General features: G+C 33.9%; 2 protein-coding genes across 3 annotated transcripts in view; one reads left to right on the top strand and one right to left on the bottom strand.

Moving 5' to 3' along the window:
- LOC106053966 (probable dolichyl pyrophosphate Glc1Man9GlcNAc2 alpha-1,3-glucosyltransferase) overlaps positions 1 to 17,573 on the top strand; it is a 41,771-nt gene extending 24,198 nt beyond the window's left edge. For both annotated transcript variants that reach the window (XM_056037845.1, XM_056037844.1), the window contains exons 4-13: positions 407 to 519; positions 2,044 to 2,111; positions 2,640 to 2,754; positions 4,502 to 4,608; positions 11,192 to 11,312; positions 12,457 to 12,596; positions 13,394 to 13,530; positions 13,922 to 14,019; positions 15,992 to 16,064; positions 17,171 to 17,573. In XM_056037845.1, the coding sequence (XP_055893820.1) occupies positions 407 to 519; positions 2,044 to 2,111; positions 2,640 to 2,754; positions 4,502 to 4,608; positions 11,192 to 11,312; positions 12,457 to 12,596; positions 13,394 to 13,530; positions 13,922 to 14,019; positions 15,992 to 16,064; positions 17,171 to 17,531 (1,333 nt within the window). In that variant the 3' untranslated portion in view covers positions 17,532 to 17,573. The remainder of the gene's footprint in view (positions 1 to 406; positions 520 to 2,043; positions 2,112 to 2,639; positions 2,755 to 4,501; positions 4,609 to 11,191; positions 11,313 to 12,456; positions 12,597 to 13,393; positions 13,531 to 13,921; positions 14,020 to 15,991; positions 16,065 to 17,170) is intronic.
- A 1,244-nt stretch (positions 17,574 to 18,817) lies between these two features.
- Positions 18,818 to 20,637, bottom strand: LOC106057335 (heat shock protein Hsp-12.2-like). Its single transcript, XM_056037846.1, has 3 exons — positions 20,321 to 20,637; positions 19,519 to 19,695; positions 18,818 to 19,149 (listed from the first exon to the last, which is right to left on the bottom strand). The coding sequence occupies exons 1-3, from the start codon at positions 20,465 to 20,467 to the stop codon at positions 19,030 to 19,032; spliced, it is 444 nt and encodes a 147-aa protein (XP_055893821.1). The 5' UTR covers positions 20,468 to 20,637; the 3' UTR covers positions 18,818 to 19,029.
- Between the last annotated feature and the right edge of the window lie 1,811 nt (positions 20,638 to 22,448).

Raw genomic sequence — 22,448 nt, forward strand, 5'->3', positions numbered from 1 at the left:
AATGAATGTTATAGACATAGGACCTTCAATAGCCTAATGGAAAGCATAGAAGATGTAGATAGATAAGTAAAGTTCCTGAAGTCCAAGGGCAGGTTATGTACATTATATACATCTGGCCAGGCTGACTTAAACCTGATAATGGCAGTCTGATTGTGTGTTAATCATTTTAAACTGTCATCTAAGTGGCTTTGAATTAAAAGCCTATTGGTCAGTACTCCACGGCTTCCTGTTAGGAAAATGTTGAAAGATCTGAAACTTAAACATCAATTAAATTGTTGTGCTGTCACTTTTTTTTCTTCATTGACAACCACACCCTGTTTCTCATATTATAGTAATCAAAATTTGTAGCTCTAAACTTATCTAATATATTTCTATATCTTATTGATGCTATTTTTTTCTCTGACAGGTTTAAAGATGTTTCAAGTTTATCAAAAGACCTTAAGAAAAAGGAAAGTATTTTTATGCAGTACACCATTCCAGTATTGCTCATATTCAATCTAGGTTTATTTATTGTAGATCGTATCCTTTGAGTCCTTGTGAAACAATTATGTTTTTTTAGTTCAAAGTTGAATATTATTTTACAAACTGATTTTTCAGTTCACCTTATTATAATTTTTTTAACCTACTTTTTTTTTTTTATTCTGCTTGTGTGCAGTTTGTATTAGGTAGAATTGGTACGATTTCTCATCTGATCCACTTTATCATAGATTACTTTACCATAGATGATGTTAGCTAAACTTGGCTAATTAAATTAGATCATACTCTGCCTTTTAAAACTTAACTGTCGCAAAATGTCCATCTGAACATGTTGAATCACCACTGCTAACTTTTCTCTACAAACTGACTGACTGACTGGCAACACCCTTGCAGATTTCTTGTCCCACCAATGAGGGCTAATATCACCAACAGTGCAGCCCCTTAAATTTCTGGCAACAATCCAATGATATAAATGAAAATTATGGTTTGAGTGCTGAGTCCCAAATAACCCTTGGAGTCTGGGAGTGCATGAGGTGCCCTGAACATGCCTCATTGCGTTGGAGGTTGTCTAGGCCTGAACAAGCTATTATAGCATAGGGCAGGGTGATTGATTGTTCTGTTGCTTCATTATTTGCATGGTTTGGACTAAAGTACAACTCTTGGTGCTCCTGCTGTTGGGAAGAAGACTGCCACTGACTTGCTGGTTTCTGTCTGGACAGATCTGGGAAGCCACATCACCCACAGCAAGGTTCCCTCTTCACAGAGATTGGCCATAAGAGACATACATTCCATCATCCAAATTAGTGCCTACCAATTTCAATTCTTATTAGTGGTTGCTAAGCCATGTTAATTATGGAAATTCCTACTTCTGTTTTCCTCTTTTTGTCTTCCATGTTATGACTGATAGTCTTCCTCTTTTTTGTCTTCAATGTTATGACTGATAGTCTTCCTCTTTTTGTCTTCAATGTTATGACTGATTGTCTTCCTCTTTTTGTCTTCAATGTTATGACTGATAGTTTTCCTCTTTTTTGTCTTCAATGTTATGACTGATAGTCTTCCTCTTTTTGTCTTCAATGTTATGACTGATAGTTTTCCTCTTTTTGTCTTCAATGTTATGACTGATAGTTTTCCTCTTTTTGTCTTCAATGTTATGACTGATAGTCTTCCTCTTTTTGTCTTCAATGTTATGACTGATAGTCTTCCTCTTTTTGTCTTCAATGTTATGACTGATAGTCTTCCTCTTTTTGTCTTCAATGTTATGACTGATAGTCTTCCTCTTTTTGTCTTCAATGTTATGACTGATAGTCTTCCTCTTTTTGTCTTCAATGTTATGACTGATAGTTTTGCTCTTTTTTTTTCTTATTGATAAAATAGCTATTCTTGAAATATAAAAAATGTATGAATTTGATAACTTGGCAGGTCTGGGAAGCCCCAGGTTGTTGAACAGTATGACAAACATACATTACACACAACAGCTGCATTTTTGTCTGATGCTTTTGGAATAGAGGATTTGTAAATTCAATTGATTTTTGTTCATTGTTTTTCTTTAACACACTACTATTCCAGATATACATTTCCAGTACAATGGAATTCTTTTTGGAATCATGCTGTTATCCATCATAAGAATATTGCAGGTTTGTGTTTGTTATTGCCAAAGTGTACACACATGCACAACTTTACAAGTTAAACAACTTCGTTAAGTCCTTTACTTGTCATGCTTTTAATAACCTCAATTAAAGGCCAATACTAGTAAACATCTTAACTTCTGGTGCAGCTCCTTAGAGGACATTGTGCCAAACTGCAAGCAAACAGAAGTAATAGACAGACATTCAGACTCTGCACCAGTGATTTCATGTTTTTGAACAACTAGTAGATAAAGAATTTATACTTTTTTTTTTTTGACATTGAAATGATTATGTATTAAGATTTCAAGAAAGAAGCTTTGATTGTACTAAAAACAACAAACCCTTGATGCAAACCTTTTCAACTCTTGACCATGTACATTTTGTATATCTCCAATTAGTGACATAACTAATGCATTGGGTGTGGGGGGGGGGAGAAATGCAAGTAGGTCAAGAACTTTGGATCTAATGATAATTTTGTCTCAAACAATGGGTTAATGTTGCCTTCTTTTTTTTCTTTTTTTTTTTTTTCTCTTCAAGGATAGAAATGTTGAAGGTGCTTTCTGGTTTGCAGTGCTGCTGAATATGAAGCACATATATATGTATGTTGCACCAGCATATTTTATCTATTTATTAAGAACTTATTGTTTCCAAGGTAATTTGAAGTCACAAAATTGGTATGTATATTACTTTTATTAGCATCGGTCAGCATTTAAAAAAAAAAAAGAAAGATTTTTAAACTGGTTTGATAATTGTCCATAAATTACAAATTCATTTTAGGATTTCTTTATGTTAATTTCCAAAATTAATACATCAATCAAGTCAGATTTTTAACTGGTTTGTCTTGTGTCCATATAAATGTACATTAATCTTATGATTTCTTTAAGTCAATTTTTAATGTTAATAAATGATAATATAAACTCATGATGTTTTAATTTAATTATAAAAAAATGACCACAATAAAAACATAAATTAGCTCAATAATGATTGTACAAGCTAATGTAGGCTCCTTAAACACGGAGGAAACTTTCATATGCATGCTTTCTTAGTTGATCTGTATATAGAAAATCAATTTACAAAATGTATCAATGTTAAATCAAATGGCAAAATGCAACATTCTTTTTTATTTAATACAGTCTGACAAAAAATATGCCACAAAATAGTTTAAAAAAAACAAAACTTTAATGTAAACTAAAGCTGTAAAGAACTAGCAAATCAATGTAGACTAAGAGTTCTGCACTACAGATTTGTCAAGTCATTGGTGTCCAAAATTGCTTGGCTTATTTCACTATTTAGATTTATTCTGAACTTTTAAAAACTACATTTTAAAACCAAATTCCATTGTAAAAATCTGTTTTGTGTTTCTGCCTGTATTTTTTTTTCTTTGTGGTGCCACTAACATCTTTTGACCAATTCTTCTCTTGTGACACCATCCTGTGTCATTCATAGGGTCTAACTTACATTGATTGATTTCTTAACCCTTTAGATGCTTGTGGCACTAGCATTGTAAATCCATGTTTTTGTATACTCATTGTAAAAAAGCTCAGCACTTTAAGGGTTAATGCTGTCATCTCACCTCTTCATTTGCCATGTCTTTTTCATTTGTTAAGAAATGTATACTTGTTTTGATGACTTTACAAAGTCTGAATAAAACAAAGCTGTTTATTAGTAAAACTAGAGACTAGCTTTGAGGACACTAAGGTCGTCAATTTGCTTTTATTTCTAGTTGGTATCCTGACAATCTTTTATGTTCTCCTTCCAATGTATGATAATCAGTTTGAGTGATTATGCATAAAACACTGAACCATAATCTTCAAATAGAAAAACAAAACCTAATAAAATACCCAGAAAGACACAAAGATAAAGGCACATTCCTTGTTCCATATGCTAAAACAAGTTTGCACAAATGCTCCTTCTTCCCAAGTGCTATTAGAGCATGGAATGGGTTGCCTGAGTCAGCCAGGAAAGCCAATGACTTGGCAGAATTTAAGTCATTGATTAGCATGCATGACTAGATTGACCTAGGAACACACGAAGGACGTAATCATCTTCTTTTTTGAAGTAATGTCTGTATTTCATAAGATAAGATTGTTCATTAATCTTCCATTTAGAAGTAAAGTCTGTATTTTATAAGATAAGAAGATAATCTGAAATATGAATCCTACGTTAGTTAACGTTTTTGTAATATATTTACCAATTTTCTTTAGGATTTTCACCAGTTCTTTTCTTCCCTCAACATCCTATGTCACTCCCACCCAAAATTAGAGTGCTGTCATCTCTCTTTCTTTTGAAATATTTGAACCTGATTTGATCTATATATATGAGATTTAACAACTCACTGAACTATGTAAAGTCAAAATATATTTAATATTAATAACTATATCATTTATTTCTTCATTTAGCTGACATGCCAATATCTTGGTCAAGGTTTTCAGTGCGAAACTTTGCTAATTTAGCTGCTGTGGTTGGTTCAGTGTTTGCTGTCTCATTTGGGCCTTTCATTTATCTCGTAAGTACCAAGAAATAATAATGAAACATGTAACCAGGTCAAATTAAATTAAAAGAAAATGATGATTTCATTTGTGATATGTTTTTAAAATAATATATAAAATCTTTATCTTTATATGTTCTGGCTTCAATTTTTTAACATGTTAGAATTAGAATAATTAGAATATAGTCTTTTATCTTACACTTATTAGAAGATATGAATATCTGATTTTATGATAGTGGAGCTCTAGTGGCTAGTTACAACAGTAATGAAATTCTACATCTACTTACAGATGAAAAATTTTTTTATGCACAACTAAACAAATTATGAGGTTAGAAAGGACTTTGAAACAGAACATACACAAAATTAAACTCTTCTGTTCCTGATGACTTGAAGATTGAAATGTATTCAAGTTAAATCTTAAGAAATTTTGCATATATATTGATGACAAGGGTTGATAAATGTCACAGATTACATTATAGAATTGTTTGTACATTTCACTTTTGAAAGAAATATAAGCCCTTGACATGAGTCTCGGTTTCTACCCCTCAAATTTAGACACTTGACATTCAAGTCAGGATTTACCCAGGGACGTAATTAGTATGTTTAAAATCTGTTGGTTGATTTGAATTTAAACAAAGACATTTTTTAAAAGAGTTAGCGCCAGAGAATTGGCGGTAGTAAGAAAAGTAAAGTCAGTCGATAAAATAATGTCCTTGTAGAAAGTCACGTTTCTAAGAGCTCTGTTTGAAAAGCCTTTGTAATATGTTCCATGCTCATTGATTTGTAATTTGTACATAAACTGTACTTACGTTATGTTTAAATAAAGTTCCAGAGTTTTGTTTTATCAAAAGATTCGTCAATTGTGATTCTGGATCTTCATTTTTTGTTAACTATTGAATTCAAGTAAAATCCCCGGCATCACAACACATCGTAACATCATACCATCAAAATGTTGTCACATCTGGCACTCTCCGACTAATAAAAGTTCACGGACAACTTTTAACGAAATTTATTCAAGATCTAGGACCAATTTCTAAACTCTTCAAAGGAACTTCATTCTTATTTAACGGAGGACAGAATTTCTGTGTTTAACAGGTCAGTTGGTTATCGATAATTCTTTTATAAAGATTTTCGTTAGAGTTACGTCTAACTCACGAAATCTATTATTATATGTAATTGGCAAAAGGAATAAGACCAATATACATAATAACTGGCATTATTAAAAGACCAGTAAATCAAATAACTGGCATTATTAAAAGACCAGTAAAGCAAATAACTGGCAATATAAAAGACCAGTAAAGCAAATAACTGGCAATATAAAAGACCAGTAAAGCAAATAACTGGCATTATAAAAAAGACCAGTAAATCAAATAACTGGCATTATAAAGAAGACCAGTAAATAATCATTTGTGCAGCACAAAGTAAACAGAAGACCAGATTTAACCAACTGTTAAACCAGTAAAAAGTACTCGGCTCAATAGATCTATATATCAATCATACGACTCCAGTAACTACAAGTCTACTGTCAAGAATTTATTAGCAAATTGAGGCTTCAAGAACTTTGTCACTAGATCTATATTATTATTATATCTGAGATAAAGCCAAAATCCAGATATCGAACATTTTGCTCCAATACAAGAAACTAACAAAAAAATTAAATATGGCTTCCAGTGCTAGAACAAAACGATTCTTCGAATTAATAGAATTTGCCAAAGAAAAGCAAATTTCAAAGCCAGACCAGTGGGCAGAGAAACAAGAAGAAAAAGAATATCAAGAGCAAGAATCTGAAAAACAAAGGCAAGAATCTGAAAAACAAAGGCAAGAATCTGAAAAACAAAGGCAAGAATCTGAAAAACAAAGGCAAGACGCCGAAAAGCAAAGACAACATGAAAAAGAAAAAATGGAATTCGAAAGGCAAAATAAAGAAAATAAAGAAAGCATTCCAATTCAAGGTCACTCAAGTATGTTTGACAAATACAGATTAATGAACAAAATATCGGCTTTCAACGAAAACATTGACAATATGGACTCGTATCTCATAAGATTTGAAGAAATAGCTACAACATCCGGTCTACCTGAAGCACATTGGTCGAGCTCACTCCTCACCCTTTTGACTGGCAAAGCGGTCAACATTTGCTCACAACTGTCCATCAATGAACGCAGCACTTACTCTGATATCAAGGAAGCTCTACTGCGCCAATACGGAGCAACTTCAGCCAACTATAGAAAGAAATTCTATAATGAAAGGCCACAGCAAAATGATGATCCTCAAATTTTTGTAGCTAATATGTCAATGTGGTTTGATAGATGGGTATCCATGGCAAAAATAGAAGAAAGTTACCAAGCTCTTCGTCAACATATTATTATCGACAACATCACCCATGCTCACTCAGAAGATATTCAATCCTACATTATAGAGAGAAATTCTACTGATATACAGACATTAACCAAGATCATCAGACAATATAGAGCAGCCTATCCAAACAAGTCAGTCAAACCATCTGTTGAAGAAAATTTTGTCTGCTTTGCTCAAGACAAAAATGCAAGATATAAGTCAGATGACAAAGTCAAATGCAACAAATGTCATAAACTAGGGCATTTCACGTCTCAATGCCGCAGCAGAACCACAGAATGTTCATTTTGCCATAAAAAGGGTCACCAAACTCATGAATGTTGGAAAAAACAGGCAGTCTCCAAAAATCTAAATTTTGATAGACCCACATCACCAACTCAAAGATACAGCAATAGAGAGCAATACAATCTCAACAAAGCACCTGGAAACAATAAACCAGATAACAACAAACCTCGCTACAGAAGTCATTCACAGGACTCCAGACCACAATATATGCCAAATAGAAGCTCATATAACAGAAGCTATTACAATGAGCACTCAACTATGACAGTCATTGCAAAGTCCAATGGTCTCAAATTTTATCCAGGCTTTGTAGGAGACAAGAAGGTGGAAGTTCTTCGTGACACCGGAAGCACGTCCACATTAGTACATGAACGCTTCATACACGCAAACCGTTTCACAGGCAACCACGTCCAAGTCACTGCATTCAACGGAACTGTCAGCAAGTTACCTGAGGCCATCATTTATGTTACTACACCATTCTTCAGTGGTCAAACAAAAGCATTAGTAACACCCAATCTACCAGTGGACCTAATCATTGGAAACATAGAAGGAGTTAAAGAATGCACTCCTCAAGAACTTGCTGAATGTACAAATGCCATAGAGCAAGGTCAAAAATGTTTAGCAGTAATGACAAGATCCATGACCAGACAACAAGAACATTTGGCACCTGAACAAGTTAGCCAAAATAATCACATGGCTACCTCAATTACTCAAGCTATGCAGAATGAAACAGAACCAGTTACTAGTCCAGTAGCCAGCAACAATCAAGAACATTCAACATGGACACCCTCAGTTACATCAAGCCCATCCCTACCGGTCATAAGTCCACCTCCAATTCCCGAATGTCCATTGTTGAACTTTGAAGAACAAGACGACATGCCCAGAGTCTCTAGCAATGATACAAGAACTCTAACTGGTCAAACTGAAGTCCATCAAGACAAGTCATATTTCACACATGATGACTTCATGCATCAAGACTTGAATAAGACTGCATCTGCATCATTATCTACCAATACTATGGTATTCATTGAAAATTCTTGCTACAATCAAGACAAGTCTCAAGAACCAGAAGCAGAAACTAAAGAAACTTATACTCAATCAACTTTGGCTATACCAGACAAAAGAAAAACTTTTCAACTTGACTCTACCACTCATACAAGTATTCCTCATCTGAAAGAATGTGAGTCAACTCAAGAAGCCATTACAACCAAGAACATTGAAAGTCAAAGAATATTACATGAACACATGAAATCAAGATATTTTGCTCAAGGAGATCAAGTCAAATTACTGTTACCAGATTTCAGTAACAAACTGTTTTACAAATGGCAAGGTCCTTTCCACATCATCAGAAAGATTTCCAACCTGCTTTATGAAATCAATGTCAACAAGGTTACCAAAGTATTTCATGTTCATATGTTTGAACATTACCATGAAACAGATAATGCAGACATCAAAGCAGAAGTTGATAATTTTACAAGCTTAGCAACTATTCCTGAGGAAGAAGAAGAAACATCATCAACACCCATTCCTGAGATAGATGTTTCATTACCAGCATCAAATCAAATTGACATTCCCAAGGTCATCACTCTGAATGACATAGCACTACAAACAGTGAAGAACATTAAAGTGTTTCCAGACCATGCAGATTTCTTTACCAGTGTTTCTGAGACATTTCCAGTACTGCAATTTGAAAGAAACTCAGAAAGCAATAACATTGACAACACCAAGTTTCATCCTCCGTCCACTCAAGGGGCAACTTTTCTTCAGAAAGGAACAAATGAACTTCTTCAACATTGCTGTATCGACCGATTGAACTCAGACATGTTCAGTCATTGCTCTATTGAACATTATAACGCAAAGCATTCTGCTACAGCATCCTACAGCATCAAAGTTCATCAACCAGAAAATTGAGTTTTGGTTTCGGACAGTTCTTATTTTCACCAAACTCAAACGCGGTTCAATCAGACATTATCTGTGAGATCATTATGACATGGAGACAACAGCTTCATAAACTGAAAGACCTTTTCTTCAAGTTTAGAAAACGCGTACACACATCCATGACGGCAACTCAGAAGTATTCCGAACTTCACACTTACATGTTATATATGTACTACAGCATATTTAGTGCCACTTGATCCATTATCATTCATACTCGTCAAGGAAGAACAGTATTCAGTTGTACTTAATCAATTAATTTGTCTACTCATTTTTTCCACAGGTATTCTATATCAGATGTTGCATTTATTTTAGCACCAAGCAACCCACTGAGGAAGGTCACTCATTCAAGATACTTTGTTTATTATGTTTCAGCATCTTTGCATATGACATGCATCGGACATCTTAATTTTTAAATCATGTGCATTTTATTTCAGGTATTTTATTTCAGGTATATTACTATTGCATATATCCTATTATAATAGTACAGATACATGACAGACAATTGGAATTTTTCATTGCTTCACACATGTTGAGATTTATATCACATTGAGTATTATTATTCAGAAGATTGATCACATTGAGTACTATTTTCTCAGAAGATTGTCATGTACTATCACAATTATTTTTTCTATGTCAATTTTTCATATGCAATATATTTTTCCATGTACACATTTTCACATTAGTACTAACCAAATGAGTTATAATGTCATATTTTAATTTTATCATAAGGCACCATGAAGCTTCATAACCTATTCAATTCAAGATTTAATTTATCCAAGTATTATGCTTTGTACAACTTTTGATATTGTTCATGACAAGCATTGTCTCATTTTCATAACCACTTGAATAGTGAGACAGGTATTCAAAGTCATCAATAATTTTATTCACTGCATTTACATATTTTTTATCTCCAAGTTGACTTTATTTTGTCATATGTTACCTCAACCATTTTTCTATAATTTCATGTATGGTATTTTGTGTATATTTAAATAATTTTAATACATATGAGCATTTCTATTACCATACAAATGCTAAATGGAGAGGGGGGGTAATATGTCACAGATTACATTATAGAATTGTTTGTACATTTCACTTTTGAAAGAAATATAAGCCCTCGACATGAGTCTCGGTTTCTACCCCTCAAATTTAGACACTTGACATTCAAGTCAGGATTTACCCAAGGGACGTAATTAGTATGTTTAAAATCTATTGGTTGATTTGAATTTAAACAAAGACATTTTTGAAAAGAGTTAGCGCCAGAGAATTGGCGGTAGTAAGAAAAGTAAAGTCAGTCGATAAAATAATGTCCTTGTAGAAAGTCACGTTTCTAAGAGCTCTGTTTGAAAAGCCTTTGTAATATGTTCCATGCTCATTGATTTGTAATTTGTACATAAACTGTACTTACGTTATGTTTAAATAAAGTTCCAGAGTTTTGTTTTATCAAAAGATTCGTCAATTGTGATTCTGGATCTTCATTTTTTGTTAACTATTGAATTCAAGTAAAATCCCCGGCATCACAACACATCGTAACATCATACCATCAAAATGTTGTCACAATAAACAAGTGTTAGCTGGTAGCTACATGATATGATGTGTCTTAACTGTAAGATGACTTTTTTTAATCCTTGAGCTTTTACGTAGAAATATAAAAAGTTGCCTTGTTCCAGTTCAAGATGAAATGGAAGAGCTTTAGAGACTTGACTTCTATCCTCCCACACATAGGGAGGTAAGCCCTATCTGCAGAGATCTGCAAAATCTCAGCCCATGTCATGCCTACAGATTTTAGGTCTTCCTAGAAGGTGTGACACAATGTTAAATGAGGACAGCCCGGCCACTGTTTTGTTTTTTTTATTTTTGGCTTCCATGTTATGACTGATAATTTTGCTCTTTTGTCCTTATTCCTTATTGATATAATAACAATGTTTGAAATTAAAGCAAAAAAAAACATCTCGGGAAATTTAGTACTCTTTGATATGAAACCTGCCTAAGTCATCAATTTTGCTTAACTTAGTTATGCTTACTTCACAGAATCAATTTGGCCAGGTTTTGTCCCGTTTATTTCCATTCAAGAGAGGACTGCTCCATGCTTACTGGGCACCCAATTTCTGGGCACTTTACAGCGGAGTGGATAAAGTTTTGACCATTGTAGGTATGTTGCACTAATCTATTACCGTTGCACCCATTTATGCTGGTTTACTGTATCTCAGTTTTTATTTTTGTTGTTTTTTTTTTAAATTAAAAAAAAAATCTTTTTTATGAGATATTTCACTTAACTTTGAGTGGGCTGTTGTGTTCAGATTTTTCACTCATTTTAACAATACCGGAGGCTTATAAAGAAAAGTGTAATACATCTAGACATTACTGAAGCTGGCTGGCTGCCTGGTCACTGTTGTCTTGATGATCCAGGGTTCAAATTCTGTCCATTGCCATCACCCACGGCCCTGTGCAAAGTTTGTGCTAGGACTTAATAATCTTCATTACTGAAGGAACAGTCGAAACATGTAAAACAAACAGGTTATCAAACTAAAAGGTGTCAATGTCGACGTAGACGCTTAATTTTATCAGAATGGATCATTTTGTATGCTTCTAGGCTCAAAGTTTTCATGTTTATTAGAGTAAGCTCAGCTATGCTTGGTAATAAAGTTAAATCTTTTGTTTTAATCTAAAATCCTTTTTTAACTAAGTTCAGATTCTAAAGTGATCTTTCTTCTCCAACACTAGAACAAATTCGTACAAGTGCTGCTTTTTCCCTAGTGTGATTAGAGAATGGAATGGGTTGCCTGAATCAGCCAGGAAAACCAACAACTTAGCAGAATTTAAGTTGTTGATTAACATGCATGACTAGATAGACACATGAAATGCGCAGGACATAATTATCTTCTTTTTTTGAAGTAGCGTCTGTAATATATAAGATAAGATAACACGCTGGTTTATTTATTCAGTTCTATTTCTGGTAATATGACTTGAGCTCAAAGTGGTCCCAAAGTGCTCTAGAAAAAGTATCAGATCTACTGAATGCTCATTCAAGGTCTAAAGCTTTATATGACAGCTAAAGTTTAAAGTTCAACAACCCATATCCATTCTCCCTTCAAATTGAATCTAGGACAATCTAGGTGTATACGTGGAACTGAGTGATCTAATGATTTCACTCAAAGATTTTAAGACTTCTTGATTTCTACCCATTTGTTCTTCAATATAAATAGGTGTTGCTGAATTTTTCTAAAGATTTAATATAAGTCAATTTTCACTTGATGCTATGCATGACACTAAAAGTTATTTTATGATTTTCTTAGGTGTAAAGTCAGGCATCATGACAGCAGATAATGTACAGTCTGGGTCGATGACCTCAGGTTTAGTCCAAGAATATAATCATACGGCACTACCCAGCATACCGCCTGGTTTCTGTTTTTTGTTGGTAATTTTTGGGATGCTGGTAGGTACCTTTATGCATGTACAATGATTTAATCTGTGCCAAGAAATTAATTTACCGATAATTGTGATATAGCAAAATATGTTTGAAATTGTAGCTTTATGTTATAGAAATATCAAAGCAAGCTGTAGTATTTACAAGTTTTTTTAAGATTGAGCAGTAAGCTTTTACTAACTAATCCCTCAAAAGTTGTCAAAAGTCTTACAGTAAAATGTATTTTATCTTATGGTTTTATCTTTAAACTGACAGTGACATTTATAGATTTAGTATTAAGAAATAATGGCGTACTCAAGTCTCTGTTTATGGTCAGAATCAAGTATGCAAATGTTATCTAGGTCAATTTCATAGTTATCATGGGGTAAAACTATAAAGTGGGAAGTGATGAATGAAGTATATGGATCAAAAAAAAAATTAATTTTAAAGATGGGCTGCTCATTTTCTAGGAAATCTGTGTATAAATGTAAAAGTATAGTTACCTTTTCAGACCTTGTAGTCTATAGGGCAAATGATGCAAAGGTTCATCTGTGGCCTACAAATTTGTGTAGACTTTTTTTGTTTTTAAATATATTCAGCTCATTATGAAAGTCATGTAGCCTGAAGTGAAATTTGTATTTGTATAAAAATCCTAATGCTGTGCTGTATGCAGACATTTGACAGATCTATGGAAATAACAAATTGTGTATCCAAATTAGCTTAGATAGACTCATGAAGTTGACGAAAATACTATTGGAATACATTTTTTTTTAGAAGTAAGCTTTTTAGATTTAGCTTCTAGTTGAAGCTGCTTGTTTCTGTTTCAGCCAGTACTGCTTAGTTTATGGGACCAAAGAACAAAAGTTTCATTTGTTCGTTCTGTCGTTTTATGCGGGTTAACATCATATCTCTTTGGGTGGCATGTTCATGAGAAAGCTATTCTTCTGGCCATCATTCCTTTGGCGTGAGTTTTAATTTTTCTACATTTTCAATATTCATTCACAATTAGAATTAAACTACAATTACTTTTTTTTTTTTTCTTTTAATTCATTCTTTGTTCTGATCCTAACACACACATTTATTTCAGCATATGACTTTCACATTTTCTAGTTTTGATTTCTTTCTACTCTTTCTGCTGCTAAGTTTTGATTTAACTTTTTATATTTCACTCGGCTAAAATCCACTTCTGGCCATTTTTTTCAACCATTACATTTTTGTTCATTTGACTATTTAAAAATTTATGAGTTTATGTAGTCATGTAAAACACTGCACGCATCCTTAGTCTCGGACATGAAGACATTGTCATTGAATTATAAATATTTTGTTATAGGATGTCTCTTTCATTTTTTTTTTAGGTTACTGACACTAAATAGCAAGCAGGATGCTAGAATCTACTTGTTTCTCTCCACTGTGGGCTATTATTCTTTATTTCCATTGTTATTTACTCCATTAGGTAAGTGTAATTGATGAAACTATTTCAGATCCAGATGGTTTGTTACTTATTGCAAATAAAACTTTATGTATGTTCACTTGTCTCTATTGCTAATGGTTAAAAAGAGTTTCTTGTGGCCAGTACAATGACCTTCCTCTTTGTTCTTCTTCTTCGTTCTCATTTTACATGTCGGAGGGCTCAGATCAGTAATCCTATATCTGAGATGAACTGCGCAGTGGTTTCCAGATCAGGCAGCTCTCCGTATAGTTTTTGTTCTATAGGAAGGTTTTGGGTCTTAATGACCAACTACATTTATTTTCTCTTCCAATGTCAATCATATGTGACAGAGTCTTGGGTTTCTTTTTATGTTTGGGGTGTTCTTTCAGAAACGAACTATTATTTCCAAGCCCAAACTTTCTGCCGGACTGTGGGAAGGGCTATAGATAGGTTTTGAACGCTGGACCAATAGAGACGACAATCCAGACTGCATACCACACAATCAGGCAGGCTGTTTTAAATTCCTCAGGAAAAAATCAAACCTAAGACCTTTCAGTGTAGCTGCCTAGAGCTTTACAACTTAGCCACCAGAACATCATAAGAGCTTAGAACATTTTTTATAGCCAAACGTAGATCTAGAAATTTCAAAGTTTTACATACAAATTTTTTTTTAATGGGGTAGTGGTGCAGATCCTATTTGTAGATGTGAATAAATTTTTAGCTGTGACATAGATTAAGCACCCACATTTGTATTATCTCTATGACAAAAGGTCCTTTAAATTTAATTGTACATTTTCCATAAATTACTAATTGGCTATTGGGGATTGATAATATATCTTTATTATCCTTGAAAAAAATTAGTCTTACAATCCTGCATCACATATACCAAAGTTTCCCCTTTCAGACCTTGCAATCTATAGAGCAAATGATGTTAAGATAATCTGTTTCTTTGGCAAATAGTTAATGATGGTGTCATGTGGCCAGCACAATGACCAACTGCCTTTTACTTTCCACGAGTAAAGTCAGATACCCATTAGAGTTGGGTGGACTCAAGGTTGCCCTTAATATCCCAAAATTCAAAATCTCAGTCTTTATCAAGATTTGATCCCAGGACTCCAGGTTTAGAAGCCAAGCACTTAACCATTCAGCCACCACACCCCCTACTTATGCCAAAGCATTATGATAATTACCATATTCTACAAACCTCCACGAATCAGAGTTAGAGTTTGTGAGAGCTTCATATTCTAGGCCTATGAGCCCAGCATACCAGAATTTCTTAACTTTTGGATTACCATGGAGTATTCTTCTTCTTCTTCTTCTAGCCAGCTTTATTGCTGCTGAGCTGTGAGCTCTTTTGCAGACTGTGCCAAGGAAAAAAAGTGTGCTGTTTTCTTCAGCTGTTCAGCACTGCCGTAAAGGGTGTTGGTTATGTTGGGCTGTAGTGGAAGTAGGGTCTGCCTAAGGTGGATTAGGGAGGGGCATTCAAAGAGGATATGGTTTACAGTTTCAAAGGGGTGGGCGCAATGTCTGCAAAGGGGTAGTTGTGTGGAGTTTATTTTGTTCAGGTGGTAATTTAATAGTGGTGTGTGTCCTGTTCTTAGTTGGAAGATTGTAGATTGTTCTTTGCGGGGGAGGAAGTTAATACTGTCCAGTTTGTTAGGCGTAGTCATTTCTCTGTACATGGCTCTGCCTGTGTTTCCTGATGCCCATTGGTTGAGCCACTCCTCCCTGTGATTGTTGACTAACATTGACCTTAGGGTGAGGTAGTTAACAGGTCTATCTGGTTGTTCCATAGATGAACCTTGGAGTATAAAATGTGTTGTCTTTCCTTCACTAATGTTGCCAGGCTCCAGATGTAATATTACATTATAATGAAGTGAAAAAAATTATTGTTGTTTTGGGGATATAAATATTTGTTGAGTCTCTTTCAAGTCTCTTTATTACAGTCTGCACTTCTGTTGCCTATTACAATGCTTCTATACACTTGTATTTACAGAGAATATGCTGAAGGTGTTAGCTCTGATTCAAAGTTCTATTTTCTCATTTTGGGCCTTTAGCTTTATATATAGGTGAGTGTAGCTGCTTAATAATATAAGTCATTGGTTAATATGCATGACGCGTAGGACGTAATTTTCTTTTTTGAAGTATTGTCTTCAAATAGATAAGATAATAATAATAATTATAATAATAATATAGCTATACTAGCATTAGGCTATATATTGTTTATTTATAATATTTTTTATTGTTAATTATAATAAAAAGGCCCACAAGTTAACGCCTCCTGTACATTCCTTTGGCTAGCATATTCTAATATCTATTACTTTAAATTGGACCGAGCCACTAATTGGAGTATCACTGCTCCGCCCACCCCTCTCAACTCTCCTTAATTACACTATCTGACATATCCTCTGCTTTTCAGTTCTTATTTAAAATATTTGATAGGCTTTATGATATTTTTTGGCCTGGACCCTTTTTTCGTATTATATCCTTCAAACTGTAATGCTCACATAATACTTTGGCTGTATCCCCCATATTTTTTTGTACTTTAAATAAAACCGCCAAAATTTCAACAATCCCTTTTTGGCCCATGTATTCTAGAGTATGTTAGGATTAATTGTATCGACCCACTTTAAAGGGCCCTCCCAAAATACACTCACTTCTGTGAATTTGATTTCAGTCCACCCCATCCCCATTTTAAAAAATTAAATATTAGTGTCTGTTACATCTAACTAGCACAGCAGCATCTTTATAATGCACCCCCCCCCCACACGTTATGGAGTGGGGGTGTGTTTCTATGGTGACTGTGGGAAGATGTTAATAGTTGGTTGTAAATTAAGCAAGATAGATGACGTTGTTGTCAGCGGTCTTAGGACAAATGTTGTTCACAAAGAAGTTGTTCAAGTCATTTCAAGTTTTATGAATTAATATATAACTCGCGATTTAGTTGTCTACCAGCTGTTTGGTGCTACAAGTTAATAACTGTCAACAAACCCCCTCCTAAACATATAATTATATGCTCAGCAAAGAGTGAAATTTATGAACAGATCATCAAATTCAGACCTTTGGTAGCATAGAGTAAATCCTATAATTTTTTATTGTTATTAGAATATGTAAATTTTTTATTTATTTTTTTAGGTACTTTTTTTAACTAATTTTTATAAAACTTTTTTTAAAGTGAAAAATCAAGAAAAGATGACACACCAATTCTTCTACAGTTACCATTGCTGAATCTTTCTGAAAGTGTTTTCATTCTTGGGTTGATTCCCCTTGGCCTCTTCAACAGCCTGGGATTCTGGCTCCTCAACATAGGAGAGAGGCTGCCCTTCTTGCCACTTTTGTTGACATCTGTGTATTGTTCACTTGGAATTGTATACTCTTGGTTAGAGTTTTACCGTTTGTGTTTAACAGACAGCGAGGTTGGTATATTTAGCATCTTCCAAAGTGTATCTAGGTTTTCAGTTGTTGGTTACAATAATCACAATTCTGATGTTGATCAAATTCCAAGTAAAAAAATAAAGAAAGCTAAACGAAAATGAATTTACATTTTGAATAAATTTAATAAACATTCTAAAAAATAAGTGTGTGTGTGTTTTTTCTTAGAATTGCAAAATTTAAGAAAAAGTGTTTATTTACCTAGTTTTCATCTGAATTAAGAGAGCTGTAGGTTTAAGATTTCAAAACATTAATTTATAGTCAATTATTTATTATTCATTGTTGTTAAATACATGTTCAAGTATTTTAGACATGATTAAATGGATGCTTAAGCATTAAGCTATCAAGCACAATTATTGCCATTAAATTGTTAGACAATTCTTGATTTAAATACTTTGCTTGGATTGCGAAGTATATGACTGGATAACTATAAATAGCCAAGGTGGTGTAATATTGGGTGGATAAGCTACATTTCAATAGGACAATCTGTACACTTTTTTTTAACCCCTTGTAGTACAAAATACAATGAATATAAAAGTATTAGATGTTTACTGACAGTGGCGCTTCCATGACAAGGCAGCAATAATAACTTGGTTTAACTAACTAGCAGTAAGAAAAATTGATACAAAGATCCTTCTACTAAAGATATTTAGTTGGCAAAGGCAATCCAGTTTAACATCCCTGACGTTGTTCATTATATTTTATAATCGCCCTAACATTTTATGTTACAGTATTCGTTGCTAAAAGAAGATTCAAAGATTAAATGACCACTCCAATGGCTATCAAATGTCCAACATTGAAAAAACTGCCAAAATTTTTTTTTTTTCAAATAGTGATGTAATTTACCAATTTTTTATTAAAAAAAAAAACAAACTAGAATTATAGAGATCATGTCTTGTTTCTCAATATAAAGAAACTTTCCTTTCATTATTAAGTCTATTTTATTTCACTGGAAACCAGTTATAAAGAAATGTTCTGAATGAAGCATTAATTAATTATTTGCATATGCAGAATTGTATTAGGCCCAAATACATACAATCAACTTTCAGAGAATTACAATCAATTTAATAATAAATGTTTATTAGAGCAGGTTATGTTATTTTTTTTTTCATTCTCCAAATGTGTCTTATTATTTAGGGACTCATCAAGATAGATCTGATTGGCCTTGCTTGTTCACTGTATTTTATTATGGGCAGTGTGTGCCTTTATGTTAAGCGAGCAATCTAATGCATGTTCACTGAAATAGTACTTAATGTAACATTTACTGTTTTCTCTAATTGCCTTTCTTTTGATATGTTAGCTGTTGTTTTTTTTCCTATTAGCTAAAACTTCCTTTCAAATTTAACATATTTCCTTGAGTTGCAAATCATTAAGTAGAATGCAATGAACAAATTGTACAATTCAAATATTTAATTATCAAAAATTCAATTTGAACAAAAAAATTGATACAAAATTAAGCAATATACAGGCAGATTATAAAATTCACAACCATGGTAATTTTGTAGAAGCCAAAATATTAAATGAATAACGAATAAATACTGAAACAACTGGCTCAACAATAGAGTTTGGTGATGTACAAGATGATGAACATTTAAGAATCAACTACTTAAAAGTAACAGGAATGGGTATTTCCTTTGGTTCTTCTGGAGACTTTTTCTGGACTTTGATACTTAGAATACCATGAGCATTCATTGCTGAAGTAACAGATTTAGGATCAACATCCTGAAAGGAACAGAGTTGAAACAAAATGAATAACTTAAAGATGTTCTGCATTTTCAAAAATTGTTACTTTTGAAAAACGAGAAAACTGCCAATTAAGAACAGTTTACAATTAGTAAGCAGTCTTTTTTTTTTTTTTTTTTTTTTAAATCCAATAATTAAGGAAATACTATTATCATGTTATCATTTTAAATGAAATAATAATCGGACAGGACAAAAATTATTTTTAAGAGTCTATTGTAATGTATACTAGTTCTCTCCTTTACTTCCAAAAGGGGAACATATTTGTAGCGAAGGGTTTGGCATTCAAAAAGTTGACAATGTAAGTTAGGAAATGTAAAATAGGAAGTAAAATATATAGGCTTACTTTACCTCTGGTAATTTGTATATTCTTGTTATCTCCCTTGAGACAAAGCCATGGTTGTCTTGTTTCTCTTCATGCTTGGCATTTATAGTTATCTTGGTGTTGTCTGAAGTTATCTTCACTTCTTCAGGTCTGTAGTGATGGAGATCCATTCGAATGCGGAATTCTTTGTCAGTGTTATGAACCTGAATAATGTATAATGAAATGGTTTGAGATATGATTTAGAAAAACATTCTAATTCATGCTTATGTCTGCTAATTTATGTTTATTGACAAATTAAGACAAAGAATGTTAACTATTCCAACATATCTTGTGCATAAAATGATAAAATTCTAAGAAGAGGCATGACATCACTATTCAGTTCCTTAAGATTGATAAACCTGACATTCTACAGTGCCAACCTAGTTTTGCAGGCAGGCAATGACTACAAAATGTGCCCAAATGCCTCTTCATAGTTTCCATTTAGAAGAGACAAAATGCAATAACACTCATGGACATGCGCAGTCCCGAGACGTTGATTTTTGCTCCAAACATAAAAACAAATGAATTACAAACAAAAAAAGCGACCCGTTCATTGAAGGAGAATTCGACGGAGTGTCCAAAATATAAGAACCTACTATATATATCATATGCGCAGATATATTAGATCTATCTATCATTGATACTTGAACCGGTATCTAGATGATCATTCATTGATCTATTGTAGACTCTAAATTCAATAATATTAAATTAAGACAACAGACGTACGTGTTTCTAGAATAATTCAATTAGACTTTAAATCTAGAATATAGATGTAGATATCTATTCTACCTCCGATTCTCCATGTCTGCGAGCTACTGTTCTGTCACCACCAGAAGAAACGTTGTAGCCAGGATCAAGACTTGTCAGTTCGTCTGCTAAGCGGACTAGTGGCAATACTTCGTCATAATAGCTGGGTTGGCGAGCAATTCTGTACATTTTCAGGTGTCAAACTAATTTAACGATGCCAGATGATAACAAAAATGCTTGAATCAAATATTTTATCAATTAGATCTAGATCTAAATCTACGTTTTCGAGACAAACTCTAGATCTACTCTGTTCAAACGAATACAGCGACGCGCTTTTATATTGTCACTTGTCATAGGCCAGTGTTTCTCAAACTGTGTGCCGCGGCACACTAGTGTGCCGCCGTAGATTTGCAGGTGTGCCGCGGGAGTTTTCAGAAAACCACACGTGTAGCGTTACACAGGTCTGCCTACTATTAAATTTTTATTTTATGTTGCGATGACATCCCCACTTGCAACGACCAGTAATAGTAGTGGAACGCTCCATAGTGACGGAAAGGGGTGTTTGCTTTTCAGGTTATGGAATTGTCCACTATATATATATTATTATAACGACTCAAATGTAGGCCGCCTTAGCAGACGCACAGCAGCTCTTGAATTGGTAACAATAATAATAAGCAATGTGTTTCATGTAAATTGTTTAGGTGTATGCTAATAATAACAAATTATCAATAAGCCTTATTCATTGTTATCCATGGAGAAATACGTTAGCAAGAATGAAACTGCGAAAGCGTTAAATGAAAAGCAAGAAACCAAACGAAGGTAGAAAGAAGATTACATCAGATATGGTTTCATATCTTCTGGACCTGAAGATGTTCCATTGCCATTCTGTCTGATCTGTAATGCAACTCTGTCAAATGAGGCGCTTTTTCCAAGCAAATTGAAGAGACACTTGGAAACAAAACATACAGCTGTAAAAGCGCAACCGAAGGAATACTTTGAAAACATCAGGGCTCAACAAAAAAAAAAAAACAAGCTAAGAAACTTACGAACTACCTGAAGCTGCCAGAAAAGAGATTGATTGCAAGTTATAAGATTGCTCAGTTGTTAAAAAAACGCAAGAAAGCACACACAGAGGCTGAATCAGTCATTGCACCAGCTTTAGCAATAGTTGCTGAAACTATCCTTGGACCCGATGCCGCCGAAAAAGTTAAAAAAGTTCCTTTGTCAAATGATGATCTCGCGCAGAATTGAAGACTTATCGTCAGATTTACAAGATCAAATCTGCGAACACTTCGACGTGACTGACGATGAAGTGTCTCTGCTGTGGTCTCTTGAAGTTGATGAATCCACTGACGTTAGCGGCAAAGCCCAGCTGCTAGCTTTTATTCAGTTCATAAAGGATGAAAAATGTGTCATCGAAGTCTTATTTTGCAAAGACTTACCAACTACAACCTAAGGCGAAGATATTTTCAAAGTGGTGAACGAAAACATTTTGCTAATCAAACTACAGTAGAAAAACTGTGTTAGCGTTTGCAGGGAAATAGAAATGGATACGTCACTCTTGTGCGTCAAGAAAATCCAAATGATCCACAGAGAAGCTCATGCCTTCAAATCTTTGCCGAAAGATTTGATGTCTGTTCTGGATCAAGTGATTGAAGTTCTAAACTTCAACAAATCTCGACCGATGGATCCCGACTTTTCTCAGAGCTTTGTAAAGCAATGGATTCAGACTACAAATGTCTCCTGTATCACACCAACGTTCCTTGGCTCTCCAGGGTAAAAAGTGTTAAAGCGTGTCGACCAACTCAAGGCTGTACTGAAAAAAAAAGACTGGATTTTTATTCATGACGAGATCTGGTGGGTTAAGGTGACATTTCTCTCTGATTTATTTGACAAATTAAATTCATTGAATTTAAGTCTTCAAGGACCATCGGAAACCATCACCACTGGATCCTCAAAACTGAAGTCATTTGGTGAAAAATTGTCTTTGTGGCAAAGTAAGATCTCGAAAGGAGTCTTCGACTGCTTTCCTACTTACAATGAATGTACTTCAAATAAAGAAATCACCTCCGAAATTCTGGACACTTTGACACACCTGCAGTCAGCCTTGCAGCATTACTTCCCAACAGTTGGAAGTAATGAGTATGGATGGGTCAGCTATCCATTTGGA

Source organism: Biomphalaria glabrata, chromosome 8 (assembly GCF_947242115.1).
Source record: "Biomphalaria glabrata chromosome 8, xgBioGlab47.1, whole genome shotgun sequence".
Lineage (NCBI taxonomy): Eukaryota > Metazoa > Mollusca > Gastropoda > Planorbidae > Biomphalaria > Biomphalaria glabrata.